A 19426-nucleotide genomic window follows, 5' to 3' on the forward strand; every position below is an offset into this window, starting at 1 on the left:
TCGGAAGAAATTAAAGGCTTCGGCTCCATCCCACATTAGACTTCAGACATTCTCGCGGCTAATAGTTCATCGTGTTCAATGCACTGAACAACTGAACTCCGCGATCGTGATGAAACCCCTGTAGATGTAGCGCACTGAGGCTAGTTTCTGGTCAGGAGTGCGTGGTTTATTATCGTAATGGTAAACTTCATTCCTGGTACAGGTCTGGTCCAATCGCATGTAGTCCTTGCTATAATGTGACTCTCTCTCTATATATATATACTGTGTCTCCACTCTAAGGCACAGTATTACTGCACAATTACGGAGAATAAAACATTCACACTTTCAGTGCCTAAATAAATAGGTATCATGGTCAGGGTTATGTAATTACACAATACTGATGTTGTCACACATTCATAATTAGTGTACTACACTATAATGACTGATATATAGATATAGATAGTTATATAGACAGAGAGAGTATGGGCTGGTGTCATTACTGTTTATCATTAGCTTTTTTTTTTTTTTTACCCTCTCCTTCACAATCTCCCCTAGATCAGGCCTCCTAATCTCTTTAATTCCACACAAGCTCTTAACCTGGGGATGAATCGTTTCTCTCCCTCGGGGGCTGAGCACATCCACTGATTTCCTGCACTAGCCACATGGCTACACTGGCAATTAACCTCAAATGGCGACCTTGTGATGTCTAACACAACTGACTCGTCAGCATGCTCTTGGTCTCAAACGAGACGTTTATACACAATAATGCCGCGATGATGATCTCAAAGGAGCAGTCCTCCACGGTTATGTTGAAAAGGGTTTCAAAAGGGATTCTTTCCTTTTTATTGTATGTGTTTATTTCTCGATCATTGTTCATGGCCGGCATTCATTTAGAGAGAAGGAGATAGATCAAGGTAATTGTATTTATTTATGCCTCTGATGTTTTTTTCTCCCCCAGTTGGGAATGCTATTCATGGATTGATCAGTGAAATTGTATGTTTTTCATGTTATGTCCAAATAGATGGTCTTGCAAGGGTAGCAACCACCACCAGCAAACACCATATGTATTCTCAATATGTTTATTTGAAATGTCCTGAAAAATCTTGTCTCCTTGAGATCCTGGAAGCTTTGAAGCCCTTTCTCTTTTTTCCCATGCCATTTTCAGTTTTTTTCTTTTTGTCGTTTCTAAATCCTCCTTGTTCATTTGTGTCACTTCCTCCCGTTCTTAATGGCATTGCCCTGCTCCCGCATCAGACATCTGTTTCATCTGGGTTTGTATTGTGAGCCCACATTGGGAAATGGCCCTGCATGCTGCGCAGAGCATCGCTGCGCGGGAGAGCAAGGGCGTCCTGTTCCGCGGCTAGCAGCTGGGCTTCTCTATGTCATATATGCAGGGCGTATTGTGCATACCCTTGCAACAGGGTAACGTTAAAACCAGCTTTGGTATCTTAGAGTGTGTGATGGAGAGCAAGGCTGAGAGGTAGATAGAGTGAGAAGTGGCACAGCACTAAAACACTTGAAGGCAGTATGTTGGAAGCTGGAATTGAGGATCATATCCATTTTTGAAATTTCTTTTTTCGTTTTTTAATTTTTTTTTCACAGTTTCTACCTACTCCCACCCTCCCGCTCCTACCTCCCCCAAAGCACCATGAGACTAAGTGAAACAGAGAAAAATCAAAGCGTCTGAAATTAGCGCTGCCTTTGCTATCCTCTTTTCAGATGATGATGATTAAGATCCACTCTCCCAGTCTCATCGATCTCCGAGCAAGATAACATAATCCCTAAACAGTATCGGCCTGATTTATCTATCAACACACAATGCAGCTACATCGGAATCTAAACGCGATAGAGAGGCAGCGTTCTGTAAAAGCATATTACAAGTTCAAGTCAAACAACAGCTTGCTTAGAGGTCTCCCATCTAAAATGATGCATTTACCCAAATCCCTATTCACTAAACGCACAAAGACACTAACTGAATCCGCCATTTACTTGCTATCAGCCCTTGCAGTGAACGGTAATGCATTATGCATGGCTGCAAGGGGAGAAAAGTATTAACATCTCCAAAGTACACACACATTTTGAGCCAAAACGCGATGCCCGTCGCATTCATCTGAATGTCATTTAAACTAATAATGAAATTGGGGCTCTTTGGGAACGTGTTGATGCCCACCATCATAAAAAAGGCAGGTCACTGAATAAGTCGTCTATTCAGGGGGGCACTTAAGCCGTTAAAAGATCACAAGGAAGAGGCTTGTTGAAAATCTGATTTCCTTTAAAGGCAGGGCTGAGAGATTTGTGCTAATACCTAACCTTGTGTCTCTGGTACCTTTTTCATGGCGATAAAGGGGCGTACAAAGACGAGGGCTCTATCTCTGTCTCTGTCTCTGATACTCTCTCTCCCCCCTTCTCTCTCTATCTCTCTCTTTTCTCTTTCTCACTTACTCTCTCTCTCTCCTTCTGTTTGTCTCTCCCTCACATATACACTCTTTTTCTCTTTCTCTCCTTTCTCTCTCTCTCTCTCTTTCTCTCTCTCTGTCACACATACACACAGAGTCTGTTGTTAACTCTTTCCTGGGCCACACACACACACACACACACACGCGCTCAGGCTGCGGCGGAGTGAATATTCCCCAGAGGGAGAGTGTGCCGCTAGGAAGCCACCGCAGGTTCATCCTCCGCTCCCCAGGGCCCCGCGCACTCTTTCATGTCTCAGCATCTCTCACATGAAACGCTCCCGCAATTAGCAGCACAACTCTAGTGTACCGTCATCACCATGGCAGCACAACTCTACTGTACCGTCATCACCATGGCAGCACAACTCTACTGTACCGTCATCACCATGGCAGCACAACTCTACTGTACTGTCATCACCATGGCAGCACAACTCTACTGTACTGTCATCACCATGGCAGCACAACTCTACTGTACCGTCATCACCATGGCAGCACAACTCTACTGTACCGTCATCACCATGGCAGCACAACTCTACTGTACCGTCATCACCATGGCAGCACAACTCTAGTGTACCATCATCACCATGGCAGCACAACTCTACTGTACCGTCATCACCATGGCAGCACAACTCTACTGTACCGTCATCATCATGGCAGAAGCAAAGACTGTAAAGAGGATCCAAATGAAGACAAACAAACACTCAAAGTGAGCGCAAGGAATCAGAGAGATAAACTTGTTTGCTCGGTCAGGCCATATTTTTAATTATATCTTCATTCATCTGATTGACACTTCATTTCTTGGATGCCCACCAGCTTTAATGTATTCATGAATGCTGGATTCATAAAAGTGAGATTCGAAAAAGTCAATATCGAAAAATATTGATATTCCTCAACTGAAGAGCAGATACAGTGATGTATTAGCGTGTTTCTCAAGTGTCACTGTGATCTTGACATGACTGTCGCTCAGAAGCACTATTTCAGTCATCAGCGCACTGTATTGATGTGCAGATCTAGACAGGCCATCACTGCACTGTTTCTCATATACATACAAAGGCCTTTTCCACGTATTGCTTTTCATCTGATACTTAGGCAGAGCATTATGATAAAGTTGCCTGCAGAAAGCAATGCTGAATGTTACCTCACTTAGTCCTCCTGTAAGCGTTTGATGTCTTTGTTGTTGCGCCCCCCCCCCCAACTCCACCCCTCCCTACATAAATAATGCATTATATAAGCTATCAGCATTGTTGACAGCCATTTCCCCTTTTCAGATAGTCGAGAAGCTAATTACAAAGCAGGCAAATGTGGGCTTTCCATTAGGTTACAGCAAGTCAGAGACAAGAATGAACAGCCAAAGAGGTGGGGATTCTGTAAAACAGTGAAGGTTTGGTCTTTGTGTTGATGAGATGTATGTCTGTATGCCAAGCGGGTTTGTTTAACGGCGTGCCAGAGGAATGCGTGGTGGGAGGCGAATGCCTTCAGCACTGCAGGGCGGTGGTGTTGTCTTGTCATAGTACACTCAAAGGCATCGCATCTTATGTTCTCAGTGAATACAAAGAGGGAGAGAAAAAAATACTGCATCACAGCTGCAGCTCTGCCTGTCGGTGGCTCTATACATTATATTTATAGTACACAGCTGTGTTATTTATTATTTTGTTTATTTCTTTTGACATTTTCATTCATTCTCGCATTAGCATCATTTCTCCTAATTGCTGTTGCAGGACAGTCGCGTTTTTGCACCCCTCCCATGAGCGCTCGCTGTCTGCCTTGAACATGATTTATTTACGGGCCGCGATGCTGTCTGATCATCCTGTTCACAGTTTTCGATCGAAAGCTACGGATAATTAGGCAGCTAATGAAAAATGCCGAAAGAATGCTTATTTTCCTTTTTTTTTCTTTCTCCTCTCTTGTTTCACCATTATGAGCTTTGGCGACAATAGTAATGAATGCCTTGGCATGCTCCTTGTGTTGCTTGGATGCTGATGCTTTGGTTGGCCTTATTCTTCTGTGTGTGTGTGTGTGTGTGTGTGTGTGTGTGTGTGATCGCCTCTGATGCAGGAGACACCGCTAGGCAGTGGCAGGGACAGTCTTATCTCCAGCCCCCACCCTGATGGAAATCCATCCGCCACTGTGGTGAGGGATTAACTTAGGCCAGAAAAGCTACCCCTTTCTGAAATTGCCTCGAAGAAAACGAAAATCAAATTGTCATGTAAACAGCCTCTTATCCTATTATAGCATCAACTGAGGGGAAGGAGGGAGGACAGGAGACATTGAGAGTGAGTGGGAGTGCTTGTGTGTGTGTGTGGAAGGTATGGTAGAGAAGGGGTATAGGAAATACGCTTCATATTACCAGCAGGGAAGCTTTCAGAGTCCCCATAAATGACTGAGCAGTTTCATGGTTTACACTGTGGAGTTACCATAAAGGACACGGTCTTCCAAACAAAATTACACCGCCCGTTTGGACCTAATTTGTATGTATGTTTCTTTCAGTATGTGGTCTTCAGTACTTTGAAAGAGACAGCGCTGTGGGCTTTCAGAGTGTTCAGCTGCTGAGGCCGGAGCGGAGCCGGCGCCGTTCTGGACTCAGCAGCTGTCTGGGCCGACCTTAACGAACCCGGTGGGTTAATACGGTCCGATTACCACATGAAGGCATGCGGTGCTAATGAGGAAAGCTGTCGATAGCTTCGGAACCCCCATCGGCCCAAATGAATGGCACTAAGAGCACAAAATGGCAGCCGTGATACCGAAGTGAAATTTTCCAATGCGACGGTTCTTACTTTGCCCGTCTCGTGCATGTCCTTAGTCTCCTCCGGGGCCACCTGCTGAAGGTGATGACTTTCATTTCGAGATTAATGCACCCTTCTGTAGATGTGGCATCTGCAGCCAATTAAATCTGCCGAAAAACAGCCAACCGCGGGTAAACTAATTATGTCATAGTGCCACTCGATCTTGGTTATTGGTTTCTCATGTAGAAAAGCTTGTTTATCCATAATTCGCCAATCTTTTTTTATCTCCCTTTGGTTCATTGACAAGAACATTGTTTATTTATCGCTTCTTTTTTTGGTTTGTTTGGGGTTTTTTTCTATCCCCACTCTCACCTCTTTTCAACCTTTTACATTTACGCGCTGCTAACAGAGCTGTTTCGGAATGTTATACATATTTTGATAAGTTGGGCTCTTTGTGGAATATTGCTGTTATTTTCTATGCCTGGCAAGTGCTTGAAGCTCCTCTGTGGAATGTGTACTCAGACAGTAGATGTCAGAGTGCTTTCTCTGCGGGTCTAAGACACGGCTTTTCAAATGTCTGTTTACCTGGGCTCGCAGCAGCCTCTTCAGCGTCTGCTTCTCTCTCCTCCCACCGTTCTCCTCGAGGTGTAATGATATATTTATGGATCTCTCCCATGCCTGTCCAGCTTAAATCAAAGCCTTGGCATCAAGCATGTCAAAAAATTGTTGAACTTTTGGCACCGGCGAGACTGGGCTCCTGTCAGAGGGCGGTTTGAGCTTGTCCGAGGTGGACTCTCTAAGCATAATTGGAGTGGATTGGCCAGAGCATGCAAACCTCATACAACAGCGCCTGACCTGCAGCCACAAGTACCCCTGGACCTTTTGTTCTCCGTCTGGCAAGGAAGAAGTCATGCTGCTCAAAACACACACACACACACACATACACACACACACACACACACACACACACACACACACACACACACACACACACACAGAGAGAGAGAGAGAGGGGTTCCTGAACAATGAGCCGCAGTATTGTTTACAACAGTTAAAAGATGTGCACCAGAAGCTGTGTGCACATGAACAACAAGATCACCACGTCGTCAACCCCCCACCTTATCCTTAGGGGATATCGTTTCGATGAGACGGTGGTGAACCATGACCAAACGGCAGTGACTAAAGTCGAGCGTGGACGCGGTGATTTACCCGTTGGTTTGTGTTTTTCTCCCCACTCTGGGTGGGGCGGCAGTGCCGAGCGGAGGAGCGGCGTTTAGCTGTCGCATTGATTTTTATAAAAGGTTACACAGTGGGAGGCAGCTAGCCTGTCAGCCAGGCGTCTCACCACGAACACGGCAGAGCCAAGATAATCGCCATTTCCCTCAGCCGCCTCGCCACTGAAAGAGAACAGTGTGTGTAAACAGAGGCTTTCGAGTACATCTGCCAATGCTTGCTTAATGCCAGTTTTTTTTTACTACAAAGGGATGTGTTTTTATTTCCTCCTCTCTTCCTTGCCTTTCTTCGAATTGAAGGAAAGTTATTTGTGTGTAAACAATTTGCGGTTTGAAAGGCGTTTTTAAGATATATATATATATATATATATATATATATATTGAAAGCAGCTGTCAGCTGTGTGACACTCAGTCACAGTCCCCTTTTCCATTAGTTGTTGTTTTTCCTCGCTCTCCCTCAGCTCTGGGGATGTACAGTGTTTTGAAATTAGATATCAGCCGCTGCCTCTGCAAGACAGTGAAAGCAAGGAAAGGGGAAAAAAAAGAAAAGAAAAATGTGACAGGGGGATAGACGGATTGACGGATTGATATACTTAGCCTGACAGATGGTTCTACATGAATATGCCGATGGAACAATGTTTAAAGAGAGGGAGGGCAGTGTGCGAGGGGAGGTGGCAGGCTTGGGGAGGGAGAGGAGGAGAGCGGAAGAGAAAAGGGGAGAAAAAGATGGAGAGAGACAGAGGGAGAGAGATGGAGAGGAAGGAGCAGGCAGGTAGGAGCTGCAGGGAAGAGGAGGAAACCGGCAGCAAGACACTTTGATTTTCACAAGTAGGAACGCAAACACACATAGCTCGGGGCGATTCATCAGCTGTCAGTGTACTCTCTTCTCTCCTCGGCTCACTCTCCAGGAGGTGTCTTCTCAGGGGTAGCAGGCTAGCTATCTGGGGCACACAATACACCCTTCCCTCCCTCCCTGCCTCCCGCCCGCCTCCTCTCCACCTCTCACTCCTGCTTCTTCCCTCCTCTTGACACTAAACCAACAGCCAGAATGCAGAAACTTTAACAAAGACTTGGCTTGAAAGTCTTGTTTATTTTGATTTATTTATTTCTTTTTTGCTCTAGCATTCAGTGTCATTAGGTTTGGCACAGCCATTCCATCACATATGGCACATGCATATGTATTTCTTTTTTTTTTTCCCCTCTTCGTTACCAACGGCACTCTATGCTCTTTACTCCAGCGGCGAGGAAGTGTTCCTGTAGAGGAGGTCAGTGTCACACACATGTTATGGCAGAGGATGTCTCCATTATTCATCACGTTTGGAATGCATCTCTGAATAATAATGTGGCCTTCGGCAGTATATTATGAATAGCCACCTCCACCTCATAGGCATGTTCACGGGAGTACTAATGAGGTGAAAGACTCTGAGTGGTGCATCATCACCATTTTCATCATCATCATCATCATCACCATCACCATCATGCTCGTGATCATCTTCAACACCCCCCTCACGAGCGTCACCATCATCTTCTTCACCATAACCGCAGACAGGCTGGCTCTGCAGTGCGTTGTGTGTTAGGAATACATCATCAATTTTTCCGAGGCACAATACTGCACGGCTTCAGCACCTGTCGAACGCTGCGTTAACACTTCCGCAGAAGTTCACAGAAATGTGTCCGAGCTGTGCAGTTTCCAGAAGACAGCTGGATTGTGTATCTGCTTGTTTGTGCGAGTGTGTGTGTGTGTGTGTGTGTGTGTGTGTGTGTGTGTGTGTGTGTGTGTGTTTAATTTCCATACCCCAACAGTGTTATGTCAGAGACGAACGGTGAGCGAGTGCCAGCTTCCTGTCACTCAGTGAGCATTATACTCACTGGCGAATGCACTTCCCTTACAGATATGCCACTCAATTGCCACTCTCTTTTTTTCCCCCCTTTTCTCCCACAATATGTTTTTTGACTACACACCCCCATCTTGATGAAGCTCCTCAAGCTTCACTGGAGAATCTCTGGGAGATCATTTTATCCTACACTTGATTGCCAGATAATTATCAGTTAATTATTTAGAGCCCTTAAATTAATTTGCTAAAAATAGACTCTGTGTCGGAGCGTCTCCGTTGGAGACGGGTCCATTATTCCATCGCGTCCCACCAGTCTCTCTTACCCGCCCCACTAGACACCCCCCCCCCCCCCCCCCCACGCTTCCACTGTTCTCCACATGCTCTCCACATCGGCTCTTCGCTAGATGTATGATCATGTACCGTAAATTTGATTTTCATTTCTGTCATGTCCGTGCATTAATCCAGTGAGTGGCCAAGGATTGAAAAAGACCTGAGAATGTCTTGCCATCCGAGCACAAGACCGCAGCCTTCACAGTCGTTGTGCATTAAACTATGATTCGGTGTCACCCTTTCCCCCCGAGTCATTTGTAACGCTTTTGTGTGACGGAAAATTGGCAGTGAGCTTCAGTTCTGAGTTTCTTAGTGATTTATTAAAGAACAGAAGGCCAGGCGGGTGAGAGCAGTGCGGTCATGTAATGTGCATATAGAGTATTACACAAACCATTCACCTTTTGACCACAGGCTTCTCTATTGTAGCTTGCTGCTCAAGCATTCACTTCATTAAGCTGCAGACAAAGCAGCGTGCTTGAAGGGGTCTTTTAATGGGATTCTCCAGCTTAGGCAATCGAAATGTTCCCTCAAACCTGCCGAACTGTTCTGACCTGTTGGTCGAAGCCGTGCTGCTGTGATGATAAGGCTATCGAATGGAGTTGTTTTCTGTCATGCCACTGGCCGGGCGTCCAATGTGACTGAGGGAGGGAGAGAGGCTGATCAATACCGTACGTCATTCCTCATTCTCTCATTTGGCCCTTTTTTATTTTTGTTTGTTGTGGTTTCGGTTCTTAAATTCTGCAAACACAACGAGCTTTCAGCGCTGGCTGACCAGCTGGAAAATCCCTCGAAGGAGCTGGCACATTGATCAAATTAGCTGCTTTTCTTTTTTTTTTTTTTTTTTAAGCGTTGGAATTGATTTGTAGAAACGAATCCAAGAGCAGGTCCACATTAGAATAATATCAACTCAGGGTGGGGGGAAAGACAAGCAGAGACACCAACTGTACAGTTTGCTGTGAAAGCGCTCGCTATCGATCCAATTTGTGTTGAGCTAAAAGCATTTAAGTGCTTATAGTGGTTATCTGTACAGAATTTTTATAAGGTCCGACAAAAGAGGCCTTCAGATGCTATTGACATTTGTAACACTCCGACATCTACTGGGGGACTTCAAAGCGAACCCTACAGGGACCGTGTTTTAAAAACCCCACCAGTCGTGATTACAGACATGTTCAGCAGAGATGTATTAAGCACTCCCGGGAGAGGCCCCATTTCACAGCTTCTCGCTCTTGTGATCAAGTAAAGGGGAAAAAAGAGGTGAAATTGTCACAAAATGCAGTCCACACACTTCTGTGGGACTAACTAGACAGGCTTGAGCATTACTCGTAAATACTCTTGCCAAGGCTCCCTTCTCTCTCTCTCTCTCTCTCTCTCCCTCTCTCTCTCTCTCTTTTTTTTTCCATTCATTCCATCTCTTCTTTTTTTCTTTGCTCTGCATACTACTAGCTGTTGCTGTTTCTCTTTTCTTGTGTCTTTTTGCTGAAAATCTGAATGCTGCGTTAGTATTTGGCTGAAAAAATAAATATATATACACGTAAATGCTCCAATTTTTCCCCCATTTCATCATCAGCAAGATACAATCAGTGGATCCAATTGTGTAATTCATGTAATCACAGAGCAGTTTGGTAGAAGCGGTAAACTTAATTACCATCAGGTGACGGCATGCTGGGAAAGGAGTATGAGACAGAGCTACACCATACGCTACCTGTAGTGTTTTATGCCGAGCACCCTGCAGAACACACTAGTCCTCTATCTCAAGGGCCGGGCCCCTTCGCAACCCAGTGGCGGCACCTCCAATCAAGTCAGACTAATCAGCACACAGCACTGCCACCTGTGTTGGCTATGTTTAATTGAAGGCTTAGATAAGAATCAAGCTGCATCGTGCAAGGAAGGGTTAGCTGTTAGCTCGTGAAGCGCAGATACTACCGGGAGAGGATGGCAGCCGCAGCAGCAGAGATGAGCAGTCGAGACAAACACGAGAGCTGACCTTTCTGTCCGTGTCTGCAAGATTGATAAGATGTTAATCTGTTTGTAAACACGGCAGACTTGTTGTCGGGCATTCATTGCAAACTTATTTCTGAAAGGGTTTTCTTTGTACAGAACTGTATCTCCTTTTTGCCAAGAAAAAACATGGTGCAGATCATGTTAGCAGGCAGAGCTCGGCCTGAGTTATACATGAAGTCTCATCAGGCCTCTGATTGAACTGCTCTTCATGCACATTTTTACTTTATTATTTATGGAGGGCAAACCACTGAAAATGAAATATGTAAATAACTAAATATAGATAGAAGATAGTAAAAGAAGTATACTGACGAAAGTACACAGCCACTGAATATTGATGCGGAAGCACTAACTGGAATGGCTAGTTGAAGTCAGGCAACAAGTGCCATTGTCAATCCAAAATGATGTTTTTCAGGCACATGTGAACAGAGCACATGGCCTTAGCCACGATCCATTACCGTCCATTAGCGATGAGCAGTGAACACTGGACATGAATTAGTTCATTTTCGGGTACGCATATTAATACGTGAATGAAAATCATTTTTTGATCCATTAAGCATGAGATTGTTTTGATCAACATCATCGCTGCAGCTTATGCTGAAATTCATGTCTGATGATAGTTCGATCCTTTCTCCTACCCAAGTAGTTATTTGAATGGCTACTGCTACTTCTACAGGATTTATTACCTAGCCCTTCTTGTACTTGGCAATATTTCTTGGCAACTGCAAACACTGCGAGGCACATCTGCAAAAAAAAAGCTCCATAAAAAAACGACTGAATCCTTCATATTGTGTATGTACAGTGCATGTAGATAGGAGAACCTTGTTGCTTGTTGCACTGTAAGTGCAAGAAATATGCACACACACACAGACAATTATGAGTAGCTTGATCTACACTGTTGTCTATAGCCTGACTCACAGGTTATGCAACTGTGGGCCCCAGACAATGTGAGTGAAAGGCAACGACAACTGCATTATGTTATCATACATATTCACAGTATGATAACATGCGTTATGCTGACGCATTTGATGAAGAAAACATTATATTTTTGTCTTTTTATGAACTGCTTTATGGGAAGAGCAAACGTCCACAAGGCTTCCTAACAAGATTTGTCCTTCAACGATATCCTGCTGAATTTAGAAAAAGCAAGTGTTCGCAGTGCAAACATTTAGTGGGTTTCTTAATATTAAATGTCCTTTAACAACAAAGGCCAGTCACTTTATGACTGTATATTGCAATGACCTGGAGTAGATCAAATACAGTTCATCTCTCTTTTGGTTCTTGTTCTTACACATTTGACTCCATCCGTAACACAGTCAAGAGCTATAACTGTCAAACTTCTTTGTCAAAGAAAATGAATAGTACAATGAACAGTTATTTTACAATACAGATATTTTTTGGAAATGTGTCAGGTGTTGCTGTGTTGAATTATGAGTGTTTTTTTCTCGCCCTGCAAATTGTCTGAAAGGAATATTTGAGAATAGTTTTTCTCCAGCAGCACTTTTATATCCAATGTCTTTGCGGATTGTTATATCAGCGTACCTTTTTTTCCAGTCTTGTCTCATTTCATCAGCAGGACCAGCATAGGCAGCTGTATGCTTAAGAGGAGAGAAGGAGGTTCAGGCAGAGAGCCGCCTCGCGCCGACATTAATATTCAATGGCGAGGGGGGATACAGAATAAATTGACAGTGAAATTGACACTGAATCCCGCTTTTAATTTTTCAAGAGGAAGAGTGGGATTGTCCGTGTTGATGCGGCCAAGGAACACGGCGTGATAAGGGGTCGTAACCTTGCGCCCGCAGGATGGGGGTAGGGCAGGGGGTGGTGTGGGGGCGCGGGATTCACTTATCTCCTGCTGCTGCTGCGGCAGACACATCACATCCTATTTCCTGTTCAGGCCCCCCGGTTTTAATTACCACATGGACTTTGAGGTGGAATGGCAGCTCATGCAGTGTGGCCTGTGTGAATGAGTATGCTACACACACACACATACATACACACACACACACACTACACACAAACACACACACACACTACACACACATACACACTCAAACTCGTTTTGACATTCTTATCGGATCTGCATTCAACACTTTGCAATAGCACTTAGCACAGGCACTACATGCATACAGGGGACCTGAAGAAAATGAAAGCCTAGCGAAGGCTGTGAAGTTAAAAGCCTCCTTACTACATCGAAATGTAATTGGGTGTCAAGGGAGGGGGGGGGGGTTGTGTGAGGCTTGCTGCTTAGCGAGATGAAGGATCTTGTTTGAAGAAATGCATAGCTCAGATTATTATGGCCCTTATCATCTGTCCTGCAAGTCATGTGTGTGTACACGTACCTTTCACAAAGCCCCGGTTATCTCCCCGCGTACGACCACCTGAGAGCCTCTCTTTTCTCTCTTTCTTCCTTCAGTTCACTATACAGGAACCAATCGATGCAAGGCCAGCATACTTCCCAGTCCCCTTCAAAATGGTCGTGTCAGCACAACACTATTTATTTCTTCACTATCGGCCATTCAGTCTTTGTGATGTTCACTTTTTTGCATTTCTTGAATCGGCGCTTTCCTCAGACAGATCCTGTTCCCCCCACCTTGTATTTTTCTAAAGACAAATTTCCTGTCGTAATGACCACGGTCATAATGACAGTCAAATCACCACTCGCGAATCTCACGAAAATCCCAGACAATAATGGAGCATTAATCAGCAGGTTACTTTGCAAATTCTTTTGCAAATTTCACCCGGGCGGCTCGGAGTTGGGGAGGGTTTGATTTGCACTCCGTCTGATTGCCTCACAGCTGAACAATGAGGCATAATTACACATCGAGGAGTGGCGGGAGATTCTATCAGACAACCATGCTTGTGTTGGCAGCCGTCAGGAGCCAGAAGAACGGAGATAGCGCAACTATGGAAATGAGAGCGGAGGAGCGAGTTTGTGGCATGCTGTTGATCCCCTTCCAAGGTGTTGTGTTAATTACTTTGGAAGCGGTCCAGAATATCTCCAAAAAAAATAAATTCACAGCACCATGGCATTCAGTTCAGTACAAATTTTAATTATTTTCGCCATGTGAAATGAACCCCACTTTTTTCTTTCTTTTTTTGCCTTTGTTTTTTGTGTGTTGTCTGTTTTGTTCTTTTCTCTGCTGCAACAAATGATTGCTTACCTGAATGAAGAGCAAGGCAGAAACAATATGCTCTCCTCTATTACCCTCCTCTCCCTCTCCATCTGCTTGAAGGTCAGTGCAATTATTTAGGAGCAGATACATTTTGTTGTGCAAAACAGACAGGAGGGATATTTTATGGTTATTTCTTTTACGCCCAGCCACAGACTCTTGTAAGTAAACGATGCAGACGTATGGCCTCAGTCCCAGTTTCTGGCACCCACACACAACTGGCGCTGGTTGTCATTCAAACTTTACTTTCTTTAATATTTGTGGAAGAACACAGCAACATATGATCTGTGTGCTAAAATGTGACCACCCACGGCAAGATGCGGAGCTGAAGCCAAAGTTATCACCATCGCAAGCAGTGTAGAAAACGTGACACAAACTTCCAAAACTCTGTGCACCCACTGCATGTGCTGTTGCCTAACCTACCTGCCATGAACCCCAGGTTATATCACTTCTCATTAGCTGTGTTTGTCCCTTTGGACAGACACGGTGCCCGTGTCAGAGCCCCAGCACAGGGGGCACTGCCACCGCTGCCCGGGAGCTGCCAGGCTGGCCCTTTGCATCAACCCAACAGGCCGCCGCTCTGCTGCAGCTCTGAGCCTAGGCCTGCTATTTCCCATTTGCCCGGCTGTACCCAGGCCAAGGAAAATGTCCTGTAAGCTGAACCGTGACTGTGTGGGACAGACATTGTGTAATACCCTCTCCCTCTCTCTCTCACACACACACACACACACGCACACGCACACACAACCACACACACACACACCCACACACCCTTGTCGAATGCACTGTCCAGTTGCTGGGCAGCTGGGTGTAATTTGGCTGTGTGCTGAGGGCCTGGCAGAGCCCTGGGTAAATCGGATCGGTGTGGAGAGTGGGCTTAGCTTCAGGCTCACTGCACGGAGCCAGGAGGCACATAGGAAAGCATTAAATAAAACATTAATGGAACTGGGTTAGAGGAGATTTATTAAGGAGGCTTTTTGGCCTCGCCGAAGGGAGCAATGCACCATTTTATTAACTCTCACATGCACAAAGGTAAACAAACAGGGTAATTTATGGTGGCCCTTAGAGGTGGCTGGTGTGAAGTCTGTGTTTTTTTGGTTTTGTTTTATTTTATTTATTTTCCTGAGGAAAACTATTTGTCAGGCATTTGTTATTAAGCCAACATTTGAATAGGGGGTCACAATCACCATCGGTGTGTGCATCGTCTCGGGCGCCAGACATGGGAACAAATCCACATGTCATTAATGTGAGTGCAGAACAGGAGGGCTTAATTAAGGCTTAGAGCTGTTTGCAACATGAAGGCCCAAATGGGGCGGACTGCACTGACATCTGCCTCTCGTCAAGCGCAGGCCTCGTTTGGAACACAGGAGGGTCTTCAAGGGGAGCAGCTATTGGTCATGGTCCCGTCTTCAAAAACACCTTTGAGGTTTTGGGGAGGAGGAAGAGGAGGGGGAAGTGGACCCCACCCCGTGTTAGACGCGAAGATGCAGAGGCCCGATTCAGGTCTGAGGAGGAGCGAGATTAAGTCAGGCCAGGGGCACATTTCATCTAAACTCCACTCAGATTACCATCTGAAAGGTGCAAAAGCGGCATATTCTGATCAAAATCGCACCAAATGTGTTTGTGGAAAGGGGGCACCGGGGAGGAAACAGGAAAACGAGCAGGTGCAGGTGCTAGGTGCTGCAGCCTTTCACTCTGTGGAGACAGATGTGGTTGCAGGAGAAAGAAAGAAAGAGAGAGAAAGAAAGAGAGAGAGAGAGAGAGAGAATGGTGAATGTGTGCTTTCTTTTTTCTTTGAGGACTCTTCTGGGAGTGAGAGAGGACTGTCAAACAGTGGTTTACTGGTTGGGGGAAGCTGCATAATGTTTTACCTTGAGACCTCAGTATACGCCAGTCTTTTGAAGCCCAGGTGACGCATACTAGAGAGAGAGAGGCTAGGAGAACACACTTTGAAAGTTCAGAGACAGAGAGAGAGGGGGAGAGAGAGAGGGGGAGAGGGGGGGAGAGAGAGAGAGAGAGAGAGGGGGGGGAGAGAGAGAGGGGGAGAGAGAGGGAGAGAGAGAGAGGGAGAGAGAGAAAGAGAAAGAGTTAGCTGGAGAGTGATGCTGTTTGAGAGGGACACATGCTGGCACTGCTGTAGGACAGTGCATGTCAAGTTCCCGTCAATGTGACATGTCTTTGATGTGGAAATAACAGCCAGTGAAGGCCTCGCCCGCTCCCCAGTGACGGGCCCCTGGAGTGCACAGGGCCAGACTCCGAGAGGCTGACGCAAATCAAAGATGTTATCTGTACACTATCTGTGCTTACTTAAAGGTGCAGTGTGCGGGATATAGTGGCATCTAGCAGTGAAGTTGCAGGTTGCAACCAACTGAATACCCCGTCCTTCACCCCTTTCGTTCCGTGCGTATAGGAGAATGTACCATACCAGGAGCTACTTCCAATATGATGCCATTGTGTACGACCGCATCGAGTAGCCATAATATATATATATGTTAGAAAATAGATATTTAAGAATTGTATTTAGTTATTTAGTCTGTAAAACTGTAGGTCATACCTTACATGGACTGTAAATTGTAAAGTTTTTGGCAATAATTTTCAGTGCTTAAGGGCTGATCTCGGAAATGTCACCAGGTCTTTTTGGTCCAAATAACAAAGATAAATTCTAGTTTTTATGCAAAAATATGAAATTACAATCCTGGTGGCAATTAGATATTTTTAAACAGTGACACGGGGAGAAAGGTTACTTAGTACTGAAAAGGATATGAAGTGCTCAATCTTAGCTCACAAAAACACAAAAATGGGTAGTTATAGTCGATTATACACTAATAAAAACATAACTATGAATACTATATTCCATTTCTGCTAAAAGATCCCTATAAACCCTACACACTGCACCTTTAAGTCTTATATTTAAAAAAAAACATCAGCACAATTCATGCATGATGGGACCACTTGATATGCCTGTTGTGTTTGTGTCCTCGAGGGGAACAAAGGGGTGGAAAACAGGAATCTGTGGCAGATGCTTAAGATCCTCCATGCTTTAAAAAAAATCTCATACCATACAATCGGTACGATACACTGCTTACTTATCATGGGGAGAGCATAACCTAATCTGTTTACAGTGAGTATAATTTGACCTGTTGGATTGGCAGGATTATGCCCAAGACAGAGAGGATTCCCCATGCCACCACAGTGTGCAGTGGGCAGTCACTGTATCCTCACAGTCGTGGCTGATTTTTGTTCTTCATTGTGTCAGGAAGGTGTACAGGAAGGTTTGTGGCTTCCATGCTGGGTGTCGGTGACAGGCACAAAAGCAAATGGTGGCTCCCCCCACGTGGTGGGTCAAATGGTGGCTCCCACATGTTGTCGCTGAAAGCACTGTGATGACTGTGTCAGTGGCGGCCTGTGGTGATTTTCTGAGTGGATGCTCCTTCGCCTGGGCGGTAAATTACACGCTTCAGTCTATGTGCGGGTTCAACTTCAGCTGACCCCCCGATTGGGTGGCTAGCAAGACAATGAAACAATGACCACAATCAGCTCTGCCTATCAGCCACATCGGCTGGGTCCCCAGCTATTGGTTTCTGACGGACTCTTCTGACGGTGAGGCCGATGAGACACGTCTTCCTTTTGTTTTGTGTGTGATCTCAGTATAGACTTGATCTGAAAGTATCTTTTTTTTGTTTTGTTTACCTTTCGCCACAGTTCTTTGATAATTCATGCATATTATTTTTGCATATGTCTATCACTTGTCTCTTTTGAATTCTTGATTGTCCTTAACTGGCGCCCCCCCAGCACGGTTTCTCCAAGCATTCGCGGGAGCAGTACGAGAAGCTCTCCATCATGCACAAGAACATGCAGAAACTCTACGAGAGCATGGGCAGCTACCTGGCCTTTGACCCCCACACCCTCAGCATTGAAGACTTCTTTGGGGACCTCGCCAACTTCCGCTCCCTCTTCTTGGTAAGTGCACACACACTCCCACAAAGACAGACAGACAGACAGACAGACAGACAGACAGACAGACAGACAGACAGACAGACAGACAGACAGACAGACAGACAGACAGACAGACAGACAGACAGACAGACAGACAGACAGACAGACAGACAGACAGACAGACACTCTCTCAAACACGCACACACAAGCACAAATACATACAACTGACTTCTACATACCCAGCATGATTGTGTCTGAATGCATATTGTATTCAGAGACTGAAACTTAAAGGAAGAATTTCTTGTACTCCCTCTTTCTGTAGCCATAGTAGTCCCTTAAAAAGACCAATATTTAAAATATCTATGTATTTCCTTCTTCAACCCCCTTGTATCCATTCAAAAGAAAAAACACTGGAGTAAGTGATGACATTTTATCAACACTTAATACTAAGCCAGGTTAGGCAGCTGCTGGGGAAAAAAAAGCTTTGCATCACCTTAAAAGTAGGTGGTGAATTAACTTATTTCATCCCGAGTTGATAAAGAAATTTCCTTGACAGAGCGGTGGGCAGATTGAGGAAGGGGCTTATATAGCACAGATTAAAGGGCACGTAAACTGTGCTGAGAATGGAATGTATAATGCATTACGGAGCATGTAAGTTCCTCGCTGATAAAAGAGACTCCGGAAGCTTCTTATCCTTTCAATGGACTTGCGTCGGGCCCGCTGACGTACGCTGGCATCGGAGGCATAGCCGAAGCCTCCTCAGCGCCGCTTAAAAGCACCAAACCAGGAAGGGAGGTTGGGCCGGGTAAGCCTTGGTAGGAGTGGGGGGTTTTGTTCTTTTTTTCTTAAAACTGGGGGGAATTTGAAAAAGGGGGAGTAATTTTTTATAATCTTATCAGTTCTGACAACAATGTGACAAAAAAGAGATTATTTCTGTAATTCATTTCTTTATTGATTCATTTCTTTTTTCAAAATCACACACTCCTCACACACACTCCTCACACACACTCCTCACACACACTCCTATACCATGTAGTGTAGATAGTTGTTATTTTCTGCAAAATGGGCGATATTTATTGTGTGTGTTTTAAATTTGGGTAATTTTCTGGTAATGTAATTATTTTGAAGGTAAAAAATATTTTGGGGCAATTCAGAGCAAAAACATTGTTTCTGAGTGGCAAGTCCCTAGTGGGATTGTCAGGAGTTCACAGAGCCTTATGAAGAGGTAAGCTAAAAGCTTTCTCTTCTGATGAAGTCTTTCTTCTTCTCATGTGCTTTCAGGGCAAAGGATTCTGGGATAAAGGTGGGGGTGTGGATGGTGGGAGTTGAAGTAACGAGTCATTTTAATGTAAAATGAAGGATATATTAGGATGAGGAGAAACTAGAATGCTCCGGAACAAAGAAGAATTTCCCTCTGGGGAACAAATCTCTTAAACGTATTTAAGTGTCTTCCTTTTTTTTTGTGCCCCCACTTCCCTCTCCATCTCATTTTGCTTCAAGCAAGTTGGACAAAGGGGGAGGAAAGAAAAAAACGAAGCAGGAAAAAAATTAAAAAATGAAACGGAAGCATGTCAGTATGATGACACAATGTCCAGGAGGTACGCTCAAAGTCTTCAAAACCCATTAAAGTGAATGGCAAGGTCCCCTTGTCGGCGTCTCCCCAATACACTCCCTGCAGTCGGAGCCATATCTAAACCCAACTTTCATTCGGCTGATCAAAGTGCCTCCCAACGCATGACACGGCCCTCCCCTCCTGGGGCGGAGCCA

General features: G+C 44.9%; 1 protein-coding gene across 7 annotated transcripts in view; it reads left to right on the top strand.

The window, feature by feature from the left end:
- diaph2 (diaphanous-related formin 2) overlaps nucleotides 1–19426 on the top strand; it is a 386793-nt gene that overhangs the window by 304722 nt on the left and 62645 nt on the right. For all 7 annotated transcript variants that reach the window (XM_031587577.1, XM_031587582.1, XM_031587583.1 and 4 more), the window contains one exon: nucleotides 17519–17683. In XM_031587577.1, the coding sequence (XP_031443437.1) occupies nucleotides 17519–17683 (165 nt within the window). The remainder of the gene's footprint in view (nucleotides 1–17518; nucleotides 17684–19426) is intronic.

The sequence above is a fragment of the Clupea harengus genome, chromosome 20, assembly GCF_900700415.2.
Source record: "Clupea harengus chromosome 20, Ch_v2.0.2, whole genome shotgun sequence".
NCBI classification, from domain to species: domain Eukaryota; kingdom Metazoa; phylum Chordata; class Actinopteri; order Clupeiformes; family Clupeidae; genus Clupea; species Clupea harengus.